Below are 27,849 nucleotides of genomic sequence, written 5' to 3'. Positions count from 1 at the left end.
GGACCTATAGAGTTTTTCATGTTTCTCTTTTTACTATTTATTTTATTTTATTTTATTTTTTTATTTTTTTATTTATGATAGTCACAGAGAGAGAGAGAGGCAGAGACATAGGCAGAGGGAGAAGCAGGCTCCATGCACCGGGAGCCCGACGTGGGATTCGATCCTGGGTCTCCAGGATCGCGCCCTGGGCCAAAGGCAGGCGCTAAACCGCTGCGCCACCCAGGGATCCCTCTTTTTACTATTTATTAGGGAAAAATCGCTGTATTATTCTGTTGAATTGGATTATTTTAGAGATTAGTTTGATTCACTCAGTGTATATGTGTTTATTTGCAGGTGGTTTGTCAAACTTTGAATTTGTTAGGGATAGTAGATAGCCATTAACTGGGATAGATAAACATTTGTCTAAGTGTGTCCAGTGTGCTAGATTCTAAGAAGTGATAGTGTAAAAACACAAAATCCTCTTTTGAAATATCAATTTTATTGAAGAATTCTATTGAAAAATTTAAAAATAATGAAGTATTGGCAATAGTGAATGTATGATTTTCTCGACTTTTTAAGATAATGCAGTTTAGAGATAGTGTAGTATTGTGTGGATTAAGAGCACAAGATGCTGGAGGCAGCCTGCCTAGGATGAAGCCTTAATTCTGCCAGTTAACAGTTCTGCTTTGTAAGCTGGGGCAGAAGTAAAATGGAAATAAGAGTAGTATATTTACCTTTTAGAGTTTTTATGACAGCTCATTGGGTTAGTATGTACAATGTAGAACAGAGCGCAAAAAGCACTCTGCCCTAATAGATAATATACAACGAAAATGTTAAAAACAGTTAAAATATTAGAAATATGTTTCATATTTTCTTCTGTTCCTTTTTGTTTGTATATGATTGTAATAATGTTCAATCCTTTGAGTTCTATTATTTCTGTTCAACTCTTTACCTTTTAAATAGGTTCTTGAACAATTATACCATTTTGAAAAGAGTGTATAAGGATTGTATTTGGAAGCTGTGTTTAGAGAAGAATGCAATATTGGCAAATACAGGCAGCAACCATCTAAGTAGGCCACTTTATTAAAATTAAGTTCATTGACAGTCTTTATTATATTGTACATTGGAAAAGTAAGGCGCTAATTTGAGTGTAGAGAAAGAATGAAGAAAACTTGGCTTAAAGTGTTAAGGGAAGAGGAAGCATAAACTAACAGCAATTTTGTAAGCCAGATGGTGCTATTGAGGAATGAGTGGTAGCACTCTATTTTTGTTTCATTTTATTTTTATCAAATGAGTATAAATATAGTGTAATAAATAGTACAGAAGAGTGTAGGATTAAAAAAGCCATGAACTCTAGTCCTCTTTGCTACTCTGCCTACCAGACTTCCCAGTCTCACTACTTTGAAACTATTTCTATAATAGATAATGGAGTATTCTAGATATGATTTCATAGACAGTATCTGATGATTATCATAGAATTGATTAGGTTTATTAATAGTGATAGTCTGTTGACTTTGATAGGTAGATTTAGCTGATTTGTACTACATTCAACCTTCCCATAGACATTTTAGTTTTTTTAATAAACTGTCTTTATAACTTTAAATAATATACTTAAACCTCTTTTTTTATTAAACTCTTTGTATCTTGGACGCCTGGGTAGCTCAGTGGTTGAGCACTGCCTTCAGCTCAGGGTGGGATCCTGGGTCCGGGGATCGAGTTCTGCATCGGGCTCCCTGTGAGGAGCCTTCTCCCTCTGTCTGTGTGTGACTCTGCCTCTCTCTCTGTCTCTCATGAATAGATAAATAAAAAATCTTTAAAAAATAAACTTTGTGTCTTGGAGATAACTGTTAAACATTTAGAATAGTGCTTAGTAAATTCTAGCCATTAAATATATATATTTCCTCCCTGTATTTTTTTTTTTCCTTCCTGTATTTTTTAAAAGATTTTATTTATTTATGAGAGACACATGGAGAGAGAGCAAGAGAGAGGGACAGAGACTGAGGCAGAGGGAGAAGTAGGTTCTCTGCAAGGAGCCTGATGCGGGACTCCATCCCAGGACCCTGGGATTATGACCTGACCTGAAGGCAGATACTCAACCACTGAGCCACCCGGGAGTTCCTCCTTCAATTTTGTAATAATTGATTTTTTACATTTCTGCCCTGTGTTTTAAGTTGCTTAGTTTCTTTTTATTCATATTAAGTTCATGAAATAAGATTTTCCTTTATTCCAACTTTTGTAATGGCCGGTTTAATTCAGGAGTCTATGCACTTGAATGGAAAGATTTTACTAAAAATAGATTTTAGGGCAGCCCTGGTGCCTTAGCGGTTTAATGCTGCCTTTGGCCCAGGGTGTGATCCTGGAGACCCAGGATTGAGTCCCACATCGGGCTCCCTGCATGGAGCCTTGCTTCCCCCTCTGCCTGTGTCTCTTCTCCCCCCTCTTTGTTTTTAATAAATAAAATCTTTAAAAAATAGATTTTAATCTTTAAACTTGAAAAAAGTCATTAATATAAGCAATATATAACTTTATTTTATTTTATTTTTTTAACTAAAAGGTTCTTAAGTGATATCCCAAGCTCTCAGATTCTTCAGGAAGAAATGACTTGGATGAAGGAGATTCTTTCCAACCTGGGCTCACCTGTTGTGCTTTGCCATAATGACCTATTGTGTAAGAATATAATCTACAATGAGAAACAAGGTAGGTATCTGACCTTACCAGTAAGTAAAGTTGATTCCTTTGATGTTCTTAATGGTCCTTTGATCTTTGTATCAGTAAATAAATTTAATGCAGATGTAAGGATTAAAAATATTCATGAAGTCTTTAAAGATTTTCTTTTAGGTTATAAAATCGTGGTAACTGTGCTAAATTAATATATATTCTCTATATATTTGTATAAAACATTTATTAGAGTTTGTGATTCTTGTTAAGAGTCTTAAATGAAAAATGATAAAATGACTTTGTTTTTAAATTTAACTGTAAAATCTATTAATTCATGGTTTGAAAATGTACCTTCTTGTAATGGGGGTTATTGAAAAACCAACTGACATTGCAGTGCTCTTAATAAATACAGAATTTTCTCAGTGTTGGGAAGGACGACAGTATTAGAAACAAATTTGTCTCCAGGTTTTCTATTTGTTTATTGTGCTGATTTGTTAAGATATTTTGATGCTAAAGAGAGCTACAGATGGAGGAAATGTTATTTGTACTTGCTGAAATTTATATCTATTAAAGTAGTAATCAAGAAGTTTTGGTAAATAGTTTTAACATTTTTTGAGGTATAGACAGTGATATTTTTGATGAAATGTTTTCTGTAATTGTTCATATCTTGCTGTATTCAAATTCTCTGTTTACATATTTAAGAAACACTTGTGGTTGTATTACGTTATTGGATAAAAGTGGTTTGAGGTTTGGTTGCTAAAATATAGATGCCCCTTCAATAATAAATTGAAATTGGAAAATGTAATTATGGTTGAAGGATTAGTATTAATTTAAAAAGTCTGAAATTGTGAAACTTTCATTTTAAAGGAAACAGTTTTGAGAATAGTCATTATAGTTGGAAGATTATTTTAAATCAAAATTGTGCTTTTGTGAGAATGCTAAAGCCAAACAATTCTGATGAAATGGTCATAATTCTATTAAATTACTATTTATGACCATTCTTACTTGATTGTAACATGAGACTATTCAAATGCAAAGATTGTTCATATTTGTAACTGACTTTGACTTGAAGAAAATTAACCAAAGAGCACTGTCAAGGATGGTAGACTGAAGCATATATTCTTAAAAACATGTTCGAGTACCTTTTATATTTTATATTTTAATGTGGATTAGAAGTTTTATTTTTTAGAATACATTAAGCTGACATCTTTATTTTGAATGTTGGAGGTCTTTGTGGAAACATTAAAAAAATCTTAAAAGGTGTACCTTAAAACATGGAGTGCTTGACAGTGTCCTATTTATTATTTATTATCCATTTATTATATATAATTGTCACATGTATACTCATTATATACTAGTAACCAAATCTCAAGGCCATTTGTGAGACAAGAGTATTAGTTATACATTAAAGCGATGTATTAGCTTTTAAGTTCAGTGCAAAACCAAATAACACAATTTATATAATGGAATTTCAAGTGAGGGACTTCATCTTACGTTTGAAGTGGACACTCAGCTTTATTTTTAACTGCAAGATAATCAAAGAGAATCTTATTTCCTTTGGAATATATTTTACCTTTTCATATTTTTATTTTATAAGTTTCTTTTGCATATTCATTTCACAGACCAAACTTGTTTATAAAACTAAAATATAAGGGACCAAAAAAATCAGATTACTTTGTCTTAAGTTAAAAAAAATGCATTTTTACTTTTAATCAGTTGCTTATCTAAACTGTTGTCAGTGATATGAAAAGTTCTTATATTTTCAAACAAAATCTTTCTGTTTCAGTTTGACTCTTAAGATTTCAAGGTTATTCATTTGTTTTACCAGAAGTTACCTAAATCATATTTTTGTGCCTAATTTTTCTTCCCTACACAGAAGAATGAATTTCACAGTTCAACAAATGTAACTATTTTGATACATTTTTTAGTTTTTCTTTCTTTAAGAAGTCTATTGTGTACCATTTGTTTCTTCTTGTCATTGTGGTTATGTTTGTGTGTTAGTTATGGATATGTTCTGTTATTTTTTCTTGACAGTGGTTTTATAGTGTCTTTTAGGAAGGCAAGTTTGGACTTTATGGCATCCATTAAAAAAGTCCATTGCTATGTGATTAGTTGATACATAGGATTAAGAAAATACAGTTGGAATGTTCAAGTAAAATCTAAAACTCATGAGAGTGTGGCAAGAGGTTTGTTATTATTTTCTATCTGTTTGAAATTAGGAGCTAATGGTTTTAAAGTAATGTAACTGTATGACATACTTGCTTTTAGATATAAGGAGAATATACCATGCTTAATAATTGTAAACGCTGTAAATTTAGTAAATTTAATGAGCAAAAAGTTAGACTGTAGCATTAGTACTTACAGCTGCAATTTCAAAGATGATAATTAAAAATAGAAATAGGGATTGCAGAAGTTTTTTACCTTAACTGGCTAAGCCAAGGGTGCAGTCTTTTGAGGTTCAATTAATTTCTACATAGGGTAAATGATTATATTGCATATTATATTCACAGATGTGTTTAATTTGTTATCACTTGTTGAGTGATTCATGTGATTTGAGTTTAAAACTTCAGTATTTTGTACCCACTTGAGTTATAAATATGTAAACATAATAAGATGAAAGCCAAGGTACTGGCTTTAACATCATCAAACTTAGTATCTCTCTCCGTAATATGTTTCATACCCTTCATTTTTCAGAAGTGCAAATTTTAAACTATGAATTTATAGTGGATCATCTTGAAGTCTCCACATGTATTTTTCAACTGTAATAACTTAGATTTTGTATGTTGTCACTAGATTAAGAATTTCTGAGTAACTCTTAGAAAGCAAATGTATTAAGAGCTTAGTTACAACTAAGAGAAATTGGAAAAAATGTAGATGTTAGAACCAAGCACACACAGGTTCACATTCCTGCTCAATCACATGTGCAAGTAGGTGATACTAGACAAATCATTTTCCCTTTTTCCCTTTTTAAAGATTTTATCATTAAGTTAGCTCTACATCCAATATCAGGCCTGAACTTAACAACCATGATATATAGAGTTGCATGCTCCACTGATTGAGCCAGCCAGGCACCCCCATTTTATTTTTTTATTGTTTATATTTGATCCTTGACTCTCTGCACCAGAATCACCCAGAGTACTTGGAAAAAAATGCAGGCTTCTATGTCCCATCTAAGACTAACTGAACAGGAATTTCATAGATGGGCTAAGGAATCTGCATGTTTAACAGGTTTCCATGCAGTGCTTATACTTTTTGATCATCTAGAACTTTTAATATGCTTTATTTCTAACTTAGAGGTAATATCTACTTCAGGTGATTCCTGACAAAAATTTGGGTTATGTGTATAAAGTATATAGCATTGGAGTATATACTTAGCAGCTCATGGCTGCTGCTGTTATAAAAGGGGTTGGCAAACTTTTTCTGTAAGGTGTGATAGTACATATTTTAGGCTTTGTGTACCATATTATAGTCTCCATTGTGACTGTTCAGCTCTGTTGTAGCACAAACACAGCCATAGATAATACATTAATAAATGAGTGTGACTGTGTTCCAGTAAAACTATTTACAAGACCACGCAGTGGTCTAGATTTGGCATGAATATACATAGTTCGCCAACCCCTTTATTATGTTTACAGGATGCATTTTACAAAATATACTTGATTCTGAAGAAGTGAAAATAGTTATTATAAGCCAGTGGTTGACTTACATATATGTCTTATAACTAGTGGAATTATGGCTCATAGGTATGAGATGACAATCAGTTTGTCTTTAAGTGCAGCTTCCAGATTTTATCCTAACTATAACTTGAGTGAGTAAAGTTTAAAAATGTATATATGTATGTGTTTATGAACATATAAGTACATATTTATACACACATACATATACACAAAGATTTGAGCACCCTGCAGTTTATAGGCTTTTGTACCTGTGAATGTTACAGGAGATGGTAGGCATCACAGGAAGAAATACTGCCTCTACCTGTTTTCACCATGTCAGTTGACAGGACACAGGAATATGGGAGAAGAGTGAGCTTCCTTTCTGAAGGTGATGGTAGCTGTCAAGATTTTTGAAAAGTTAGTGCCAGGAATTAGGTGGTTGGTAAACAGCGGCCCATTCCTTGCCTTCAGTGAAATGACATCTTAAAAAGGTAAGGAAAGAATGCTTACTGATATGATGATAGAATTTATTACATAATAAGAAAACCGGAAGCAGCGGTTCTTGCTTCCAGAGCTGTCAGTCATCTTTTAAATTAATCATTAATTTAAAAAGAATTTATATGAAGTAGAATAAATTGTAGTATTGCTTATAGACTAACTGACTTGAATTCTAATACTGTAACTTCAACTAACCCTTAAACTGCTGCCATGTTAGAAGTAATTGCTAAAGCTTTTGAGTATGTTCTCTCATGTCTTGATGCTCTGTCTGAATGTTTATTGGTGACTATTTCATTTCTCCCCCCTCCCCATTTTTTCATAAAAGCTCAGATAAAGATTTAATATAGAACTTTAAAATTCAGTAATGACAGTCATTGATTATTTTCTCTGTCAGTGAAATACAACTTGCTGATTTACAGTTATTTAAAGAAATACAAATGAGTGAAAGAAAAATGAAACTTATTCTGGGAATTATAATGTAAACCAGGTTTTTCTTTAGAGTTTTACACATTGTAAATAGAAAATGTGTGAGGCACCATTCTCAGTCACTTGGTTGGCTTTAAGTCTTACCCACTCTATTACTCATGAAAGATACTGTGGTTTGGTTGTTTCATTGATATTTTAATGACATAGGGTTTTTTGTTGCAGTTGTTGGTTTTGTTTTAAAATTTAAGTAAATACAAATTTATTTTTGCATTTGGTAACCTGTATTTTCCAAAGTGGAGTTTTTATGAAGGATAGTCTTAACCTTGTTTTAATTCTGGATTACTACTTAGCATAAAATAAAACGTCCTTAAGTTCGGTTATTAAAAGCTTGAATGGACTGTAAAACCTGAACTATGAAGGAAGAGCTGCCTAAAAGTTATTAGCTTAGTGTTTTTTCTTTACTCATACTTTCATTCCCACTGTATGTTCAAGCCTGTACATGAATGTCAGAAATGCCATACTTTGTTCTTAGTGTTTCATGCTTATTCCTTCTTCCCCACCACCCATTTAAACATGTGTGTTATCATTGTGTCTCAGCATTCTATGCAAAGCCCTCCATTTATAAGCATTTTAATACTTAACTATGTGCTAGATATTGATTACTCTGTGGATTGCATGATGAAAGATGAAAGGGACTTATTGTCCTTCCAGGAAGCCATATTCCATGTAGTGGAGGAGTCAGATCATGAAACAGTATATTTATGTTCAGAATGATGAGCACTGTGGTGGAGGTATATACAGATCCTGGACGCCAGAGTGAGGGATGAAGAGAAAGTTTCTCAGAGCAGACTATTCCAATACTTTTTCTGTATGAGAGAAAAAGCCTTTTGCTAACAGTAGTGTAATTGTGGTTATTTTTTCTCTTTGTTCTCTCTCTACCTTACCTAATACTTGCAGAGCAAGTAGAGGGAGTTGAAAAAGTTTTCAAGTTCTCATATTGGTTATTTTGCTTTTTATTTTTATCTCTTTCTCTTTAACTACAAAATAAAGGAATCCAAACAAATGTAGCATGTGAATTTTATAGCCTTAGTTAATAAACTAATTCTTTTTGGTTTAAAGTACTTTAAAAATTGGCTGTTTTCAGCTATACTGAGATCTGAACAATTAAACTCAGTAATGTGTGGATTTCATAACTGAAGATATGCAAGAAATAAAGTAATAAAAAGAAAAATGTAGCTCTTAAAATTTGAGTTATAACTTTATTCATTAATCTTATGATTCACCCATTATGTGCAGTCAATGTATTAATTAAGTAAAGATAAGGAATATATAATCTTAGCCACTAAAGCAGTGCTGCTTTACTTTTTTAGAGGTCAGGGATCGCTTGTGATCTGGAAAATTGAGAATGCCCTCAGAAAATGAACATATAAAATTTTGTAAAAAATTTTGGGAATAGTCTCATTTTTTTCATCCTTGAAACCACAATTAAAAATTAATGTCTTAAAGAATTAAAGATAGTTGTGCCATATGAACTATATTGATAGTGATGTGGATATTCTAAACAATTGGAAATTTTAGAAACCAGAAGTTAAATTTGTACAAGAAAAAGGTTCAGTATATTTTCTCTTGGTAGGAAAGCATTTTCCAGTAATTTGATTTTTCTGGCACCCAAAATAAGTGAAGTAGGCCTTTTTAATTTTATTTTGTTGCAGAAGATTAAATTTAAGGTTGAGTTCCACTTTGTTTGCAATAGTTTGAAAAAAGAATAGTTAATGCAGATTTTTTAAAAAAGATTTTTTCCTTTTAAGCTTTGTGTCTTGTAAAATGTGAGTTTGCCAAATTTTCTTCATCTGCTACAGATTAGGTATGCCATTGTTGCTGCCATGTGGCGGCGCACCCCGTGCTTCTTAAACGCACTGACTGGAGGTTTATCGCATCACTTGTTCACATGCACGGAGCCTGGTAACAGCCTCATCTGTATCTTGTTAGCTTCATTTTCTTATTTTTTAAATTTCATTATTTATAAACTCAACATTGCATTTAAAAATAAAGGCTAGTTTTAATGAATTAATGCTACTACAAAAAGTCATTGCTAAAATTTTCATACTGAAACAGATTTTAACTTATGTTAAGATGATCTATGCTTTATTTAAATTGTATTTACTCTACAAGCAGGCATTTTTACCTGCCATTTTAACTATAGTCGCCAAATTCTAAATATAATTTTGAAAATTGAAATTGAAGCTTTTGTTTATGTGGCAAAAGTAAGCTTCAGGACTGGGCTGTGTATTTTTATTGGCATGTAACAGTTAATATGAGCTCTACAAGAATTTGTGTTTAAAGAGTTAAAGCAATCAACAGCTGCAATTTAAAAAACTATATTAAAACTGGTTGACTCAGTTTTGCGACTTGTTGAATCTTCTTGAGTCCTGATTTCTTAAAGACTGGCTGGATAGATCTATTCCAAATCATTATTAGTCTCTTACCTATTGACAATTTTTGTTTAGAGAATTCATCTTAATCTTTTTGAGCTGTCATTTTTTTTCCTTCTAAAAGTAATGTCTATTGTTAGTGATTTAAAATAAAAGGAAAAAAAGGTCACTTGTCTATCACCTGTAATGAAACCAGTTGAAACATATTGTTTTGGTTAATTTCCATTCATCTTTTCCCCCTATGCATTATATGTTTTTCTCTCTTTCCAGGCATAATATTTTAATAATTTGGATCACTGTGTTTACTATTTTGTATTTTTTTTTTCATATAACATTTGTAATTCTCCTGGTCATCAATTTTTGAAAATGAAATTTTTTTTCATGGCTACAGAGTATTTTGTCATGATGGTGGTCTTCACCCTCTTATTCCCAGTGGTATCTAGAACAAACTTTAAAACATGTTTTCACTTCCCATTCTGCAATTTACTACAGTAATTTGGTTAACTTTAAGACTTTCTCTGGGATAGTTTTTTGAATTCAAGACTATAATACTTATGGTGGTTCAATTGCAGTGATTTATTATAGTCACCAACATTTTAAAACCTTATATTTATTTTGTCAGTATGCATGTAGATTTTGATAACTGGGCTTTGATACTCTGGTAATGCTCACTTAATTTACTCTAGACTTGATTATTATTTATACAAGTTTAGAATTATATATTAAATGCAATTACATGAAAATTTTTTTGCTTTGTTAATATTCCATTTGCCATGATACTTTTCTGTCATGTAATTCTCTTTTTCTGAGTTTGGATATAATCAGCATATACCCCTAACTTAAACATGTATCTCTGTATCAAGATACTATAGTTCAAAAACTCTTTTAGTTAGAAAATGCCAGTGTGTGTAGACCAGGAGTTTGTTTTGTTAATTCATTTTGATGTTTAAAAGACAGTAGTGTAACTAGGCATTTGTTATGCATTTTCTCAATATAAGCTGCTTAGAAACTGTTCTTACAGCCATCTCTGTTCGTGTATCCATTTTAATCGTATGGCCCTGTAAGCCTTTGAGTTTGTGATGCCTGGTGTCGACAGTGACCCATTTTATTTTTATTTTTTTAATGTCTCTAACTCTCTCTCTCTCTTTTAATAAAACTTTTTCTCTTGTCTCTTTTTAAAAAAGACCTATATCTTTGTTCAGACAAACCCTCTATAATACTGAGTACTCAAAAATGAATGTTCCTGAGCAGGAGCATGTCCCCTGGTCAGGTAGAGCAGGATTGTCTTTGGAGAAATGTAATGAAATATGCATATATATTTACCATTGATTTAGAATAGGCATCTATCTTAAGTAAATATTGAAATATGCATATATATTTACCATTAATTTAGTATAGGCATCTATCTTAATGTAAAAATTTCTCAAAGAAAAGTTTACAAGCAACTTTGTAACTTTGTTCTTTTTAAAAGATAAAACCACCATCGTAATGCTGCTCAGGTATGCTATTGGAAATATTAGTTATGTAGCACTGGAGGAAAATAAGAGTTTATAGCAACTAATTTCTTAAATTAGGGATATTGTCAAGTTGATCAAGTATGATAGCAAAACTGCAGGATCTGCAGAATTCAAGTCTTTCAAAGTTTATATTTGATTTGTATATGTAAAGTAGCTTGTCAGTTTACTTTGGGAGTGTCATAATTTGTTAAAATTGCATAGATTATTAATTTCCAGAGATAGTATTCATTTCTCATTAAAATTGAATTTTTAAGTAACTGATGCCCCCTTGTGGTGAAAGAGATATTTTGCTTTTGTCTGAATTTGGAGAATGATTATTTTGACTTTTCTTTAATACAGTGGACATTAGTGTTCACAAAGAAGCTGTTGACAATATGTAATTTGAATTTTGTAAAGCTCATTGCCATAAAATTCACAGCCTTACCCTGTATTGTCTCAGAAGTGCATGTAACCAAGCACATACAATGAGACAAAATTTTGGAAGCTATTTAATTACAAATAGCATAGGGATTTTCTGATCTTATATATGATTTCTTATGTCTTTGTTTTTGTGTCTCACATAGGTGATGTACAGTTCATTGATTATGAATATTCTGGATACAACTACCTGGCATATGATATCGGAAATCATTTCAATGAATTTGCAGGTAAAATCGAGGGTATAACTAAAGGAGCAGCATATATAACTTTGAAATAATTATTTGAGAACTGTTTTTTTGGTTTATAGTTTTTCTTTAGAGAAGTTCACCTGGGACGTTCCAGGGACAACATTTTTTTTTTTTCTTTTTTTCTTTTTTTTCAGGGCCAACATTTAAAAATTCCTTCTTGACCTTGTACTTTGTTTTTCTTTATTATTGGAGGAGGGAGAAGAGATGACCCTTTCCTTAATTCCTTAAGGAAAATAAGAAAAAAATAATACTTGTGACTTAGATTGACATAGTGTAACACCTTACACTCCTTCCTCCTTCCTCCAGTAATCTCATCTCACTTTTTCCTCCTGTCAATTAGGTTATGTTCCCAGTTTACAAATGGAGAAAGTAACTTAGCAAGATCACATTTATTTATTTATTTATTTATTTATTTATTTATTTATTTATCCCACATTTTATGATTATATTTGGAAACAAGGAATGTTCTAAAACTAAAGATTAGGAAATTCCCCTGGATGGTTTATACTTAGGAGGGACTTTTCACTGCTGAATTTTTATTTGTATACATTCATGCATTCCTATGTTTTTCATTTACTTAAGGTTATCAGACTGGGAAAAAGTTGGAGGGGGTTTTAATTGACATGTTTTTATTTTTTATTTTATTTTAATTAATTAATTAATTTTAATTGACATGTTTTTAGTTATTTCCCTACAACAGACTTTTCATATACATGCTATATCCCCACACATGTGCTGTACATATTTTCACTTATCGTCGGGAGGGAAAGCAGCTGTGCATATAATGGGACATCACCAAATCCATGTTAGTATAATGTGTAGTCACTGCTGTCAGTATGAAATAGGAAACTCTCCAGTGGTCCTAATATGATTTTGTGTAGGAAAAATTGAGCTAAGCTTGCAAGTTAGGTAGAATTTGAGATGTGCAGATAGAACAGAAAGGAAAGCACTACAGGAAGGAGGAAGAAAATGTCAATGTGAGTGCACCTGTTTGTAGGATGTAAAACTCATGAAGGAGAGTACAGGGGTTGGGTTATAAGACCAGAGAAGCAAAGTTTGGACCAAGTTATGTAGAACTTTGAGTGCGAGGCTTAAAAAAAAAAAAAAAAAAAGTATGAACTTAATTTTTTAGATTAGCATTTTTTTTTAAACTGCTTATCTTAAAATCAAATTTGTGGGTTAATTATTTTAAAGTACAGAATAGAAAAGAAATAGAAAATATCCAAGTTGGAAGGTGTATAGTTAGGGTCGATATTGTTTTGTGGAACTTAATACCAGTAGAGTGTATCAAAGTTCAATATGAAATGTATTTCTTAACCCCATGAGTAATGGTCAAAAATGTTTTTAGAGCTGCAGTTCTAGGAAATGCTCTAAGTATTAGTTTGCATAATAATCTGAAGTACTTATTAAATGAAGATTTGGGGCTTTTATGGTTGGTGGTTCAAGCTTCACACTCTCAGAAGAAATTGAAGCAATGAGAATTGATTTCATGATGATGAAATGTATTGTGCTTTAGAGTTTAAGCTGGAATACTTTATGTATTTTTGTTTATTATTTTAATGCTATTTACTTAACATCTAATTATTTAGGATTTCTTTAGGGGTTATTAAAGCATATAGAAGACATTGTGTTTTAAAAATCTTTTAAGTGTATTTTTTTTCCGTATTAGGTGTGAGTGATGTAGACTATAGTCTCTATCCAGACAGACAACTACAGGGCCAGTGGCTGCGTTCTTACCTTGAAGCCTACAAAGAATATAAAGGCTTTGGGACTGAAGTTACTGAAAAGGAGGTAGAAATACTCTTCATTCAGGTCAATCAGTTTGCGTTGGTAAGTTTAAATATAAACAATGAAAGAGTTTTTGTAAGATTCTCTATTTTATTTTTTAAGTTTTTTAAATGTATTTATTCAAGAGACACACACAGAGAGAGGCAGAGACATAGGCAGAGGGAAAAGCAGGCTCTATGTGGGGGAGCCTCGGGATCATGACCTGAGCCAAAGGCAGATGCTTCAACCACTGAGCCACCCAGATGCCCCAATAAATAAAATCTCTTTTCCCTGCATCCTCTGGCAAGTTCCTCTTACTCCATTTGGACATGTCTTAAATACTGTTTCTTCCTCTGGGACTCTTCCTTCCTTGATCACTTGTCACAAAGACGGCATATACATAATTTCTAAAACTTGATTTGAGGGGTGCTGGGGTGGCTTAGTCATCAGGTATCTTCTTTTGGCTCGGGTCATGGTCTTAGGGTGCTGGGATTGAGTCCTGCGTTGGGCTCCCTGCTCAGCAGGGAGCCTGCTTTCTCTCTCTCTCTCCCGTTGCTCATGCTCTCTCTTTCAAATAAGTAGATAAAATCTTTAAAAAAAAATCTGATTTGATAAGTGGGAAAAAAATTTTTTTAAAGATTTTGTTTATTTTTAGAGAGTGCATGCAGGCATACACAGGTAGGGAAAGGGGCAGAGGTGGAGAGGGAGAGGGAGACGGAGAGAATCCCAGGTAGATTCCATGCCTAGTGAGCATGGAACCTGACCATAGAACCCGAAGCTGTGTCCTGCAACCCTGAGATCATGATGTGAGCCATCCAGGTGCCCTGGAAAAGAGGTTTGACTAAAATTAGGATATAGATATTTCTTAATAAATGGCTGGTTAAATATTTGTTTATTGCTGAGGGCGTGAGCAGACTTGGAAATATTAAAAGATTTCACGTGTTTCTGATTGTTTACTATAATTAATATTAAGATGCTAAACAAAAGTAGGTATTTGCATTATAAAATCAAATAAAGTGTACATATGGATTTTTTAAGCTGTGCAGAGTTTTTAGGCACATTGTTTTCAGACTTCAGATTATTTCTAAGTGAAATCTTAAAGAGTTTTTAGGGGTTTTTCAGGAAACAGTTCAAGGATACATTGTTAGTTACTGATTCATCATATAAAGCCTTGAATTTTTCTTTCCAACAGATGAGTAGCCTAGAAATTAAAATGCCCTTTGATAGACTTACATATCTATAACTTCCAAGTCTGAAAGAAATAGTATAAGTAAATCACACAGAATATTACATTATTTTATTTGGACTTAAATTTTCTCTGCCATTTTGGGGAATGCAAATGATGAAAAAACTGTTTCCTACATTTCCTTTTCATCCATTTAAGAGTCTAATGGTAGATCTAAATTTTTCATTTTTCATCCCCCAAAAAGGTACTACCTGCCAAGATGAGATTTTTGTGAAGTTTTAAGTATAATCCTTCTCTAGTGTAGAATCATTTAGTTATTTTACACTACTGTAGGAATGAATGCTGCTTGAAATGGTAAGAAGAGCTGGTTTGATGTTATTTTTAGGTGTAGAATTTCCCACTTTCAGTCTTTTCTGCTTATAAAACCAGCCTAATAGGAAGAAATTACAATAGCATCCACAGATGATTTTTATATCACTTAAAATATGCCTGGTGGTTTAGATTAGCGTTCTTAACCTTTTTGGTCTCAGGATTCTCTTTACACTTTCAATATTTTTTTTGAGGACCTCTATGAGCTTTTGTTTATTTAGGTTAATTATCAGTATTTATCTTATTGAAAATTAAAACAAATTGAAAATATTTATTAAGTAAATCTTTTTTAAATGATAAATTTGTAGGGGTGCCAGGGTGGCACAGTCTTTTAAGTGTCTCACTCTTGGTTTTGGCTCAGGTTGTGATCTCAGGATTGTGGGATTGAGCCCTACATTGGGCTCTATGCTCAGCGTGGAGCCAACTTGAGATTCTCTCTTTCCCTCTGCCCCTCCCACTTGTTCTCCCTTCCCCAAATGAATAAATCTTAAAAAATGAACTTGTTAACATCAAGCAGCAACTAATTAATTAATTTATTTATTTATCTGCGATTTTAATATTTGTTTGTTTATTTATTTATTAATTATTTTTTTATTTACTCATGAGAGACACAGAAAGAGAGAGAGGGGCAGAGACATAGGCAGAGGGAGGAGACTCCATGCAGGAATCTTGATGTGGGACTCGATCCCAGGACCTCGGAATCAAGCCCTGAGCCAAAGGCAGACGCTCAACCACTGAGCCACTCAGGTGTCCATAAATAGCATTTGAAAATGAAAAATAACCATTTCCCAAAACAAAACAAAAGAATGGCATTATGTTACACTTTTGCAAATCTCTGTACTACTGGCTTAATAAAAGCTAGATTCCTTTTTTTTTTTTTAAAGACTTTATGTATTTGACAGCACACACAAACGGGAGTGGCAGGCAGAGGGAGAGGCGGAGAAGTAGACTCCCTGCTGAGCAGGGAGCCCTATGTGGGGAGTCTTGGGATCATGACCTGAGCCTGAAGACAGATGTAAAAGCTAGATTCTTATATCTTCTTTTGCATTTCATTTGTTGCAATGTATGGTTTGGTTAAAGTATATAAAAAACGTTCTGTTTCACCCACATGTTGTTGGAAGAGATGAATATTTTGCCTTTTCAGATAGTTGTGGATATTCTCTTTGATACTTCACCAAAAGTCAGCAAGTGATTATTTCTTAAAGGTTAATTGTAATGTGCAGTCTGAAAATATCAGTTAACTTTTTGTACTCCAGTACGTTATAATCCATTGGTTATGTTGCACTTTGAATGGTTCTTTTAGCAGTACATGATTTTGTAGTTTTAACATTATTAAGTGTTATTTGGAAAATACTGATCATTGAGTTGTATAGATCTTTGTTGAAACATCTTATATGATATAAAAATATCACATCCATTGATAACAATCAGTATCATCAGAAAAAGTTTTGAGAAGCTGCTAAGCTCACAGAATCAAATACAAGTTTTCCAAAGTTCTAATTTTAGGTTGAATACTTGAAGACCATCATTGGCAACAAATACTGTCAATTATTTTCATTGAAATGAGAAGTTCCCCCTTTTTTTAATCTGAGAAATATCTGCTAACTGCCCAACTCTAATACCTAGTTTGAATGTCACTTAATTCTTTCAAGTAAAAATGATGTTCCAGTAAAAATGTACAAATTCAGCTCGTAACTTGGTCATAAATGTTTTTCCTTGAAAGAACCTTTCTCTTGGTATAAATTTAATAAAATTAATAGTTTCACTGGCTTCATAAAGGACATTCTTTAGTGAGACTGGCCTTTTACTGTGTGTAGAGATGATGTGAGTGTGTGTGAATGTTTGCTGCCACTGCCTTGATGCACTGTAAAGGGCCGATAGCTTCACCCACCATTGCTTTTAAACCATCAGTGCAGATATTAAAATAGTCATAGGGCAAGTAACATATTAATAATATTATAAAAAATAGTTTTGGGCCTCAGTAATCTCCCATGGTTGGGAGCCATTCTTTTAGACTTTAAAAAGAAGGAAGGCGCATCTCCTCTCATAATTCACTTCTCAATACCTGAGACTTCCTCAGGTAGAATAAACCATTTTTGAAAAAATTTATTTTTATCATCCTTATTTTATATAATGGTATTAATTAACATTTTATTGAATGTTTGTTATATACTAGGTATAGAGACTAGGCTCTGATATGTGTTTTTTCCACACCATTGAGTAGTTCTCTGATTCTCAGCTGTGACTGTGTGAGCTTCAATTTTGTAAATAAGTGTCAGATCCCACAGGTTAAGGTTTCAATCTCACAAAACTGCACCCCACTATCCTCCTTTTCAGATGTCAGTTGCAAGTCTCAGTTGTTCTTCTTACCCACTGGCTATAAATCGGAGGTTTCTGAAACTTCCTCTTTGGATACAATTAATTTGTTAGAGTGGCTTGTAGAACTCAGAGAAGCTTTTAAATATGTTTATTGGTTTATTATAAAGAAACAGAGGAATAGTGAGATGAAGAGGTATATAGGGCAAGGTCCAGAAGAGTTCTGAGCTTGGGAACTTCGGTTCTCTAGGAGGTTAGGGCATACCACCCTCCAGCATGTGAATGTGTTCTGGTTCACCAGGCCTGGAAGCTCTTTGAACCCCCACCTTTGGTTATATGGAGACTTCATTACGTAGGCAAGATTGATGAAAACATTGGCCATTGAAAACTGAACTCGGTCTCATGCCCCTCTCCCTTCTCTGAAGGTGGTGAAATAAGGGGCTGGAAGATCCATCCCTCTACAATCACATGGTTAAGTTCCCCTGGATCCAGTCCTCTAGAGGGGGTTTCCAAAAGTCTCCTCATTACTTATACTTTTATTGTTCTGGAACTATTTCGGAAACTTAGGATAAGAGATCAAATGTTATTAACAAGATGTTGCCATTGCTCTTATGTTTAGGAAATTCTGAGGATTTGGGGAACTATAATCCAGAAACAGTGGATGAAGGCCAAATATGTAATTCTTTTATAAAACATAATATCACATCTGCATTTTGCAGATGAGAAAATAAAGGTACAGATGGGTTAATTAAATTGCTCAAAGCCATGCAGCTAGTAATTTTTTTCAACTTGACTCCAGAGTTCAGCTTTTTTTTCCCCCCTTTAAGTTAATTGTTAGGGCTCATGTGCATGTACTTTAGTTGTTTACTCTTTACTACATCATTTATTCTTTTCTTTATCTGTATATGAAGGGAAGTTTTAGGGATGCCTGGGTGGCTCAGTGGTTAAGCATCTGCCTTCGGCTCAGGGTGTGATCCTGGAGTCCTGGGATTGAGTCCCACGTCGGGCTCCCTGCCTGGAGCCTGCTTCTCCTTCTGCCTGTGTCTCTGCACCTCCCCCCCCATGTCTCTCATGAATAAATCTTAAAAAAAAAAAAAAAAATGAAGGGAAGTTCTATATCCCGATAGTGATTTTTTTAAGGAAGTTAAAAACAAAGTGCAAGAGTAATTTTTAAATGGATTTTTTAAAAAAGATTTTATGTATTTATTCATGAGAAAGACAGAGAGAGAGAGAGACAGAGACCTAGGCAGAGGAGAAGCAGGCTCCATGCAGGGAGCCCGACATGGGGACTCGATCCCGGGTCTCCAGGATCACGCCGTGGGCTGAAGGCGGCGCTAAACCGCTGGGCCACTGCGGCTGCCCTTAAATAGATATTTTTACAGCAACATACTTTAAAGACCTCTTTAGTTTTAAATTTAGAGGGCAAATTTTTTGTATATGTGTGTGTGTGTGTGTGTATGTGTGTATATATATATAATTTCCATTAATCTTTAAAACAATCCTATTGTGGAATACAGAAGGCTAATAGTTTCTCATCTTTTAAGTGAGGATTATGACTAAAAATTTGTGACTTAATGAAGGTTGCAAAAGGAGTTAGTGACAGAACCTGGACATAAACCCTCATAGTTCTCAATTAAAATTTAAAATCCTTTCTCATGTACTGTGTTGTTTTAACTAACCAAATCGGACTTGGTTAGGTAATACCACAGCTGTGGAGTAATTTTTTTTTAAATAACTTCTGTTACGATAAGGGCTTAAAATTTTTTTTTAAAAAATATTTATTTATTCATGAGTGACACACACACAGAGACAGGCAGAGACAAGGCACAGGGAGAAGCAGGCTCCATGCAGGGAGCTCAATGTGGGACTTGATCCTGGGTCTCTAGGATCACACCCTGGGACAAAGGCAGGCACTAAACCGCTGAGCCACCCAGACGTCCCATGATAAGGAATTTAGCTAATATAAAACCCTTTTCTTTTAAGATTTTTTTCTCTAGTAATAATATTTCTAGTTATAATAGATTACCTCATGGGAAGTAAAGTTTTGTTATTATCAGAATCTTAAAATATTTTCATGTTTAACTAGAAATAGATTGTAAAGTACACACACAAGTAGTTATTTTAGAGCTCCTACATGGTCATCTGTTTTTCTCTTAAGTCTTAAGACCCACTTTTCTCTGACATAAGTAAAATCATGTTACTTTATGTCATGGTTGCTTATGCAGAATTGTTGGGCCAATAAAAATTGTTTTCAGATGTTTCATGCCTAGAACATTTTTCATATTTAAATATATATTTTTTGAGATTTGGATTTTCCTTTTTGTTTACATTTTTACATAAAAAACCCAAGATGCTTTGGTAATTATGTATTTTATAGGAAAGCCTGTTAGCGATTATAATCATTAAAAACATTTAACCAATATCTATCAGTGCTTACGCTGAACTCTGTCTCTGCAAAGCAGTTACAAGAATTGGGCTCTATTTTTCAAGTGGTTATAATATATTCTGACCTTTTTGGATGTGAACAGAAGTGATCTATAGCCATCTAGGTAACTGTACACTTCAGTATTACCTGTGTTTTAAGTATTTTATATATAAAAAGCTTTAAGACAGTATTCTACATGGAGTTGGTGAAAAAGGAAAAACATTAGTTATTTGATAATTATTTTATAAAGAAATGTGTATCATAATTCTTGATTTTCCTTCCTTTCTCTTTAGGCTTCTCATTTCTTTTGGGGATTATGGGCTTTGATTCAAGCCAAATATTCCACTATTGATTTTGATTTCCTTGGGTAAGTTTAATTGTACTTATATGCATTACACATCACATTTGTCTCTCCTTTTTTTAAATTTTTTTGGATATACACACAACTCCTAGGATACACTGTAGTTATTATTTTCAGTCAAATGTTTATAAGGGTTGCATATATTTAATAATTGGTCTGCAAGAAAATCTGGTACAATCTGTTAAATACTGTATTAGAAAACTGTCCAGTAGATGGTGCAATAAACTAAAAATAAGTCCTTTGAAAAATCTTAAAACTAAAATCAGCTTAGAAGGGTGAGTGGAAAATGAAGGGGAAGGATTAAGTTTTTCATTTTTTATTAATTCTCTTGTTATTCATTTCTCACTAGGTATGCAATTGTTCGTTTTAACCAATACTTTAAAATGAAGCCTGAAGTTACTGCATTAAAAGTGCCTGAGTAAAGAAGAGATTTGATTATTTTCAAGTAGCTGAACAGTGCTTGTGTATCTTTTCTTAAGAAATTTTGAAGAGCCAATATTAAAATTCTGTTGTTTAATTTGGTTATCTTGCTTTACAAATTATGCCTCTAAACAACCATCTATTTTTTAAATAGACTGAATGATGTCAAGAAGTATACCTACTGCTATCAGTTTGTGGTGGATTAGAAGTTTGTTAAATCTGCAAAAAGGTATAAATATGTCAGTAATCCTTTGATAATTTAATCTATGTTATATGTGAATTATTTATTATAAATTTAACATAATTCTGTGACTGCTTTCATCTGTTTCATCTGTTGGTTGAGTGTAAGCAATGAAAATGTTCCAGAGAAATTTTTTTAAAGTTTTGCTTTAATAATATTAATTTTAGCAAACAGTTTAGATGTTTAGTATAACCTTTTTATCTTGATACACTATAAGAAATATGAATCATCACTCTTGAAATGCCAGATACTGGTATAGATAACTTAGGGTATTCATAAAAAAATATCTGTATATGAGGGTAAACTGTATTTACTGTCTATGTTTAGTGGTACATCATTTTGAATAGAATATTGGAAAGTGTTTTTCTTGGGGGGAATATATTTTAAAATTCTCCTTTTCCTACATATCTGGCAGTATAAATATTAACATTTATTGTATAATCCTGGAATAGATACAGTTACCAAAATCTGCATTAAATAATGTTTTCACATACTAAATATGGTCATTTAGGTTGCTAGTTCTTAAAATTTGATAATATCACTTTACTTTTTACCAAAAATTTTGTTTTACTTAGTGAGGTATTCGGTGTTTTTGTCTGTTTAGCTGGTAGAACAAATGCTAATTTTTGAAACAAAGAATGTTTATCATACTTGGGAACAAGAAAATGTCATTTAGATATTCTTTTTTACCTTCCCAGATTCATTCCTTAACAGTTGGTTTCATGTTTTCATTTGGCTCCAGTGTCTTTAGAATGATAGCAAATGATTACGTGATACATGTAGGTTCAGAGAAATAAATTAAAAGCAGTTAAATAAGGAACATTTAGGACATTGATCTACTACACTTATAATCTAACAAAATGTGAATTAAATATTCATGGTAGGAGGGCTTCTGTTTTAGTTTCTCTTTATTTTGTTTGTGTATTTTTAATTTTGTTTGGGAGTGAGAAGGTGGCAATTATTAAATGGAAGGAAGTTAGATCTTTGCGATAAGTAGGGTTCACGTTTTGAAGACTGCTGCTGTGTGGAGTTGAGCAGTCATGGTTAACTTTACTTAGAAAATTAGTCTGACAAGCTTTGCACTTTGGTCACATAAGTGCCCATGTACAAAGTTGACTTAATGAATCTGCATATTCAGAATATGCAACTACAAACATATCCTCTGAGAAATCTTCTGGGGAGTTTGATGTATTATTCCAAATGACTTATATTCTCAGATAAATGCTTTAAAATACTTGGATTATCTCAAGATGTTTAAAGCTAATAAGCAGAAACACTTAAAGGCCATTTTAAATGGTAAATTCTAGTTACATAAATAGAATCTTAAAAATCTGCTTGTGTCTATAACAGTGTTAGGCTAAGATTTGTTTTCTACCTCCCCAATGTTACAAATGTTCACTTCTGTTTTTATAAATCATATTACTGTAGGATCAATAGAATTTTACTTAATTGACTAAATGAATGGAACCAATTAAACAATTAATAGCTTTTTACATAATGTTAGAGTGAGTTTGAAAAATTGTTTTTGGTAGAATTTTCATCTGTGGTTGGTTGGAACATTATCTTTTTTTTTTTTTTTTTTTTGGAACATTTTCTTAGGACAATGAATAATATGTAATACCCTTGAATGTTTTTTTTTTTTGGACTTCTGACTTTTTAAAGTGCAACAGTATATATCTTGGAGTACTATGGGAGAAGAGAAGATCAGTTTTCTATCTTACTCCATATTTTTCAAATTATTTTGAGTAGAGATTCACTGAGCCTTTGCTGGTAGAGTGCACATAGCTGCTGGCTGTGATACTCTTGTGTTTCAGAGAGATTCATATAGAACTCAATGTAAAGGGGAGTATAGGCTCTTACTTTAGCCCTAGGAGTATGCAGTGGAAGTTGGAAACAAAATGAGACATTTAAGATATTTTCCCCACATTATGGCTAGATTTTGGATGTTGTGATGCTCCCACTACCTGTACAGGTTTTTTGGGATCATGCTGCAGGCTAGTAAGAGGGTTCAAAATTGCTTCCCTTTTTATTGGCCATTTAAAGGATTCTTTCTGAAGGAGAAACATCCCTCTAAAATTTGTCATATGGCTTGCTGAGATGTCTGTTGCCTTTTATGTTACGCTAAGGAACTTGAATGCCTTACCTAATAACTCAGCTGGTAGTAAGCTCATTTTGTAAATATGAAAATGGTTGTTAGAGAAGTGGCATTCATGTATACTCATTATTGTCAGTCAATAGACCATAGTGGCCTGGATGCTTTAATAAGCAAAATTCCACATTTTTCCCCCTTTTGTTCCTTACGTACTTGTATGATCTTACCTGACCAGTAATACTTGTTTTTTCCCCCCTGTTGACCCTATGCTACCACGTGATTTTCTGGAAATCAAAGAGATGTGGTAGTAAATCATACTGTTCACATGGTCATTTGAGATCAACATGAGCACAAAACTCAACTAGGTCTGCCTGGAATGTATATAAAACAGTGTAAATAAAAATTTGTAAATTAGTGTGAATTGTATCTTGCATATGAGATTGTGTATTGTTTTGCATTCTCTTTTGTAGGTGTTTTTTTTTTTGTTTGTTTTTTGTTTTGTTTTGTTTTTGGTAAGGAAATGATACAGCTCTTTGGTTTTAGACTGGAAATAGCCAAAAATTCTGGCTGCACAGTGGGATAACAAGAGGAACTGGAAATAGGGTTTATCAGTTTTTGTTAATGTCAGTACTTATTTATTTAGCCTCTCAGTGCCTAATACGACTTTTCTTCATTCTTTAGTTGGCCATTAGTTTGTATGACATTAGACTCCTATAAGCAGTAAATAAATACACTGCGAGCTCCTTTCTTTGAGTCATGATTCTGAGCTAAAGCAAATTAAAAATATAATGTGATGATTGCAGTCTGAAGTATTATCTTTTCCTGTTTTCAAGGTTGTTAACTGTTTTCTACAAAAAAAAAACCTTGAAATTTTACATATTTCTGTGTGAATCTAAATCCCATATATATGAGATATGATAATAGATCTTAGTTCAACTTAAGCGTATCTCAGTTGGCTTCTCTAAATGTAAAATTGTTCATTATGGATTATAAAAGAAAAGACATAAGTCATGAGTAATCTTTTAATGACTGCTATTTTCATCTTCACTAAACTACAAATATTTATTTCAGCTTATAAATGTTACTAAAGCTTCCAGATTTGAAGCAGAAAAGTTCCCCAAGCACTCTCAATTAAAAGTTAAAAACTTTCACTTTAAAAATTATATACATTTTTCTTTTTTTACATTACACAAAGCTTTCTGTATCATTTTTAAATTCCTTCATAAAAGAATGAGAATACTATCAGTTTGATTTTCTGCTTTAAATTGCTTATAATAAGCATTTCAGATGCATTCCAAAGTGATACATATTTAAGCTTCTAATATTAATCATTCAGTTGATAAGACAAAATCACTAATGCTTTATGCTAGGAGGAGAGTTTTGTTATTGGCAGTAAACTTTACTACTTTCCTCAAAAGGCAAACACAATTATTGTGCACGAAGGAAATAAATTGTGTGTAGTAAAGCAGCTTTCTCTTTATTTCAAAATTGATTAGCTCTGATTTTTCTTCCTTAGTTTATTAGATTTTAGAATGTCCTTTGGATATTTTAGTTATATATTAAGATAATCTGTTTTTTTTTTTTTTTTAAAGATGTTAGTTACATTGAATCAACTTTTTTTTTTTTCAAGTTACATATCACTTGTGTGATTACAGTGTTATGTTTTGGGTTTGATACTTTTTGGACAGAAAGGCATAGCAATTATTTTAAATGATTTTTTACCCATTTTTGAAGCTTAGTCTGTGAGTGTGTTGCTATAAAAGAAAATACTTGGGTTTGGATTACTTGAATACTTGAAAACTGAAATTAGTAAGGTATCTTACATAATTCGATTTTTCTGAACACAGTTTTTATACAAACAACTTTAATTTCTGCATCATAATTTGAAATAGAAGATTTCAACTCTTTGGACAAAAAATGATAGGCTTATAGACAAATACTGTTTTGTTTTTCAGGCATCCCAAATTCAACTTTTTATAGTAGATTTCTGTCCTAGAATCTGCTTTCTCTTTTTTCCTGTACCTAATGCACTTACTATGCTATAGATGGTATCAAATAGCAGGTTAAATAAAATCTGTGTTCATTATGAATCTTTCAGCTTTTCTAGTTATGAAAAATTGCTCTGTAAAATACTCTTAGTTCCTAAATATAGGCATATTTTTGTTTACATCCTACCCATTAATTGTATAAATACCGTTAATCATTTTAACAAAATGTTTATAAAAATTGAAAACATTATATGTTATATTGGAACTAGTTGGTGAAGGGTAAGAAGAAGCTGGCTGATTTGAATTGTTTCATTAGTTAAGTTCCAAGACTTTTTAATAAAGGAGTTTCCAGAGATAGGTTGAGACCTGGTAGTATCCATGTAAATTAGCTTTTATGATCTGGAGAAAACCCCTAAAAGCAGTGGAAGAGGCAAGAGGATTTACTTGCCATGGTTGTGGTGTGCTACTTCAGTTTTGGTAGTAACACACTGAAGTTTTTATTGTTCAGTAATCTGAAGAAGTTTCCTGTTATTTATGTGTACTAAACGAACTATAAATTGGTGGAATCTGCTAAGGGGAAACTTAATTTTAACTGTACTGTATTTAGGAACCTTTTTACAGCTGGGTGAAGTTTCCATGATTTGAAGTATTTGAATTTTAAAATATACTGTTATCATAAGAAATAAGACATGGCATTATTCCATGTTCTCAAGTGATAATTTCCTTATTGAGTTTCAGAAGAAAAAAACAAAATGAATAATTGTCACTGCGTTAGCTGTATGTTGAATTGGAAAATTGTGGCATAAAGCTTAAATTTGTGTTTATCAAATGTGAACCATAGTAGTATAATGCTGCTTTGTATATACTGTAAGTGCTACAAATAGTCTCAGCACTGAAAATGTATTGATACCTCTCAAATGAATGCAAATTTTGATGTAGGTGTTTTGATATGCCTCAGAAAGTATCTGAGTGTCTGAGAACTTGTTAATCTGTTTGGTAATGGAGATACTTCCTGTTTTTTGTTGCATATTTTCATGTTTAAAATTTAATTTTTACATTTTTACTACTGTTAATTTAAGTGTAAAATTTGTTCTGTGGATAAAAATGGGGTTGCCAGTGAAGAAAATGAAAAACAGCCTCATTCATGTAACTGCTTAAGTAAAGATACATTTTTGCCGTATGTTCATAAACTTTTAATGAAGTTGTTTGTATTTCTGTTTGAATATAAGTGACATTTTGGCTTTATTTCTGTTTAATAAGGCCTTTTACCATTGATTAAATGAAGGAATGTATCTTTTTGAAGAGATTTATATTCTGTAAATAAAAATTGGTTGTAACAATAAAGTTGGGTTCTAACTGCAGTGTACCATAAATCTTGTTATATCAACTTATTTTCGTGGTTTTTCTTTTTCAAGGGGGAGAAAACAAGACTTTTTAAAGTTAGTGTATAATTACGTATTTGATGTGATTCTTAAATTTTTTTTTTCATTTTTTCATTTTTATTTATTCATGAGACACCCACAGAGAGGCAGAGACAGACACAGGCAGAGGGGAGAAGCAGGCTCCTCGCAGGGAGCTCAATGTGGGACTTGATCCCAGGACCCTGAGATCATACCCTGAGCCAGAGGCAGATACTACTGAGCCACCTAGTCGCCCTGATTCTTAAAATTTCTAATTCTCTGATTTTATATAGTATTAAGTTTTGAAAAAAGTTTGCTTTCAGAAACTTAGTTGAGGTGAGAGTGTAGAATATTATGTAACTCAGTAAACAAATTCTGTTTACTTAGTTTAAAAATTTATTATTCCTTTAACCACTATACTTTGTATCTTCACTGCAATTAGGGTGAGAAACAGATAAAGACACTGGAAAAAAAAAGACACTGTCTGGGACTTATTAGCATCTTAGTCTAGGCAGAGAGTATCCATTTAATCAATGTTTATTAAGCTTTAATTATCAGGTAATGTGATAGATGGTGGAGATACAAAGATATGATCTGTACTGTCAGATAGTAATGAAGATCAGTTCTCCATAACAAAAATAGTCAGTTCTGTGTGTGTATTTGTGTGCGTTATAAAATATTTTCCAAGTTGGGCTTATCTAGTGTTTCCTAGATAAATAGGTAGATAAATTTCTATTCTAGATAAAATTCTAGATAAATTTCTATTAGAATGAGGTATGTATCACCAGCCAAAATACTACAAAAGTGAAGTGTCTTTTTATGACTGTAACACATCTGAAGAACTCATTATTGATGTTGATTTTCAACACTTGGTCAGAGTAGTATTCTGTGTCTTCACTCTGTAGTGTTTATTTTTCCCCTCGTGGGGAAATAAGCAATCTGTGGAGAGAAACTTTAAGATTATGTTTAGTATTTTGCTTGTTGTCAAAGGTCCCATTTCTCTTCTCTCACTTAGCAACACTTGATAATTGTCTAATCTTTATGATAGCTGTAAGATACACATTTTTCAGTTCTGCTACATGGTACACATATATCATTTTATTATAAGGAATCCTCCATGTGTATCTATATATCATCTACCATTTGTGTGACTTTTTTTAAAGTATAGACTCTTAGGTTTCTATTTTGTTTAGTAGATTATAATCTGTTACTATACTTATTTACATTGATGTTAAAATGTCTGAGATTTGGCTTGGGGGAGCCCCATCAGATCTGGCTCCTTTTGATGTACCAGACATGTTTTGAGCACTTCCTTACTTTATAGTAAAATAAGATGTTCCATACTAATTTTGGAACCTTTCGGAGCCTTGGAATCAGCCATTTTTCCAAGGAACTGGTGTGTGTGTGTGTGTGTGTGTGTGTGTGTGTTTTGAGAATAATACTTAGAAAC

The 27,849-nt window shown here is 32.6% G+C and overlaps 1 protein-coding gene across 3 annotated transcripts in view; it reads left to right on the top strand.

Annotated features, from left to right (window-relative positions):
- ETNK1 (ethanolamine kinase 1) overlaps positions 1–26,372 on the top strand; it is a 64,719-nt gene extending 38,347 nt beyond the window's left edge. For 2 of the 3 annotated variants that reach the window (XM_072798710.1, XM_072798712.1), the window contains exons 4-8: positions 2,534–2,676; positions 11,730–11,813; positions 13,504–13,664; positions 20,191–20,264; positions 20,608–26,372. In XM_072798710.1, coding sequence (XP_072654811.1) covers positions 2,534–2,676; positions 11,730–11,813; positions 13,504–13,664; positions 20,191–20,264; positions 20,608–20,680 — 535 coding nt within the window. In that variant the 3' untranslated portion in view covers positions 20,681–26,372. The remainder of the gene's footprint in view (positions 1–2,533; positions 2,677–11,729; positions 11,814–13,503; positions 13,665–20,190; positions 20,265–20,607) is intronic. The other variant, XM_072798711.1, reaches the window with a different exon arrangement.
- Positions 26,373–27,849: the final 1,477 nt, after the last annotated feature.

Source organism: Canis lupus, chromosome 25, assembly GCF_048164855.1.
Source record: "Canis lupus baileyi chromosome 25, mCanLup2.hap1, whole genome shotgun sequence".
NCBI classification, from domain to species: Eukaryota; Metazoa; Chordata; class Mammalia; order Carnivora; family Canidae; genus Canis; species Canis lupus.
Note: the sequence above shows the minus strand (reverse complement) of the source record. Positions and strands in the feature narration are given on the sequence as shown.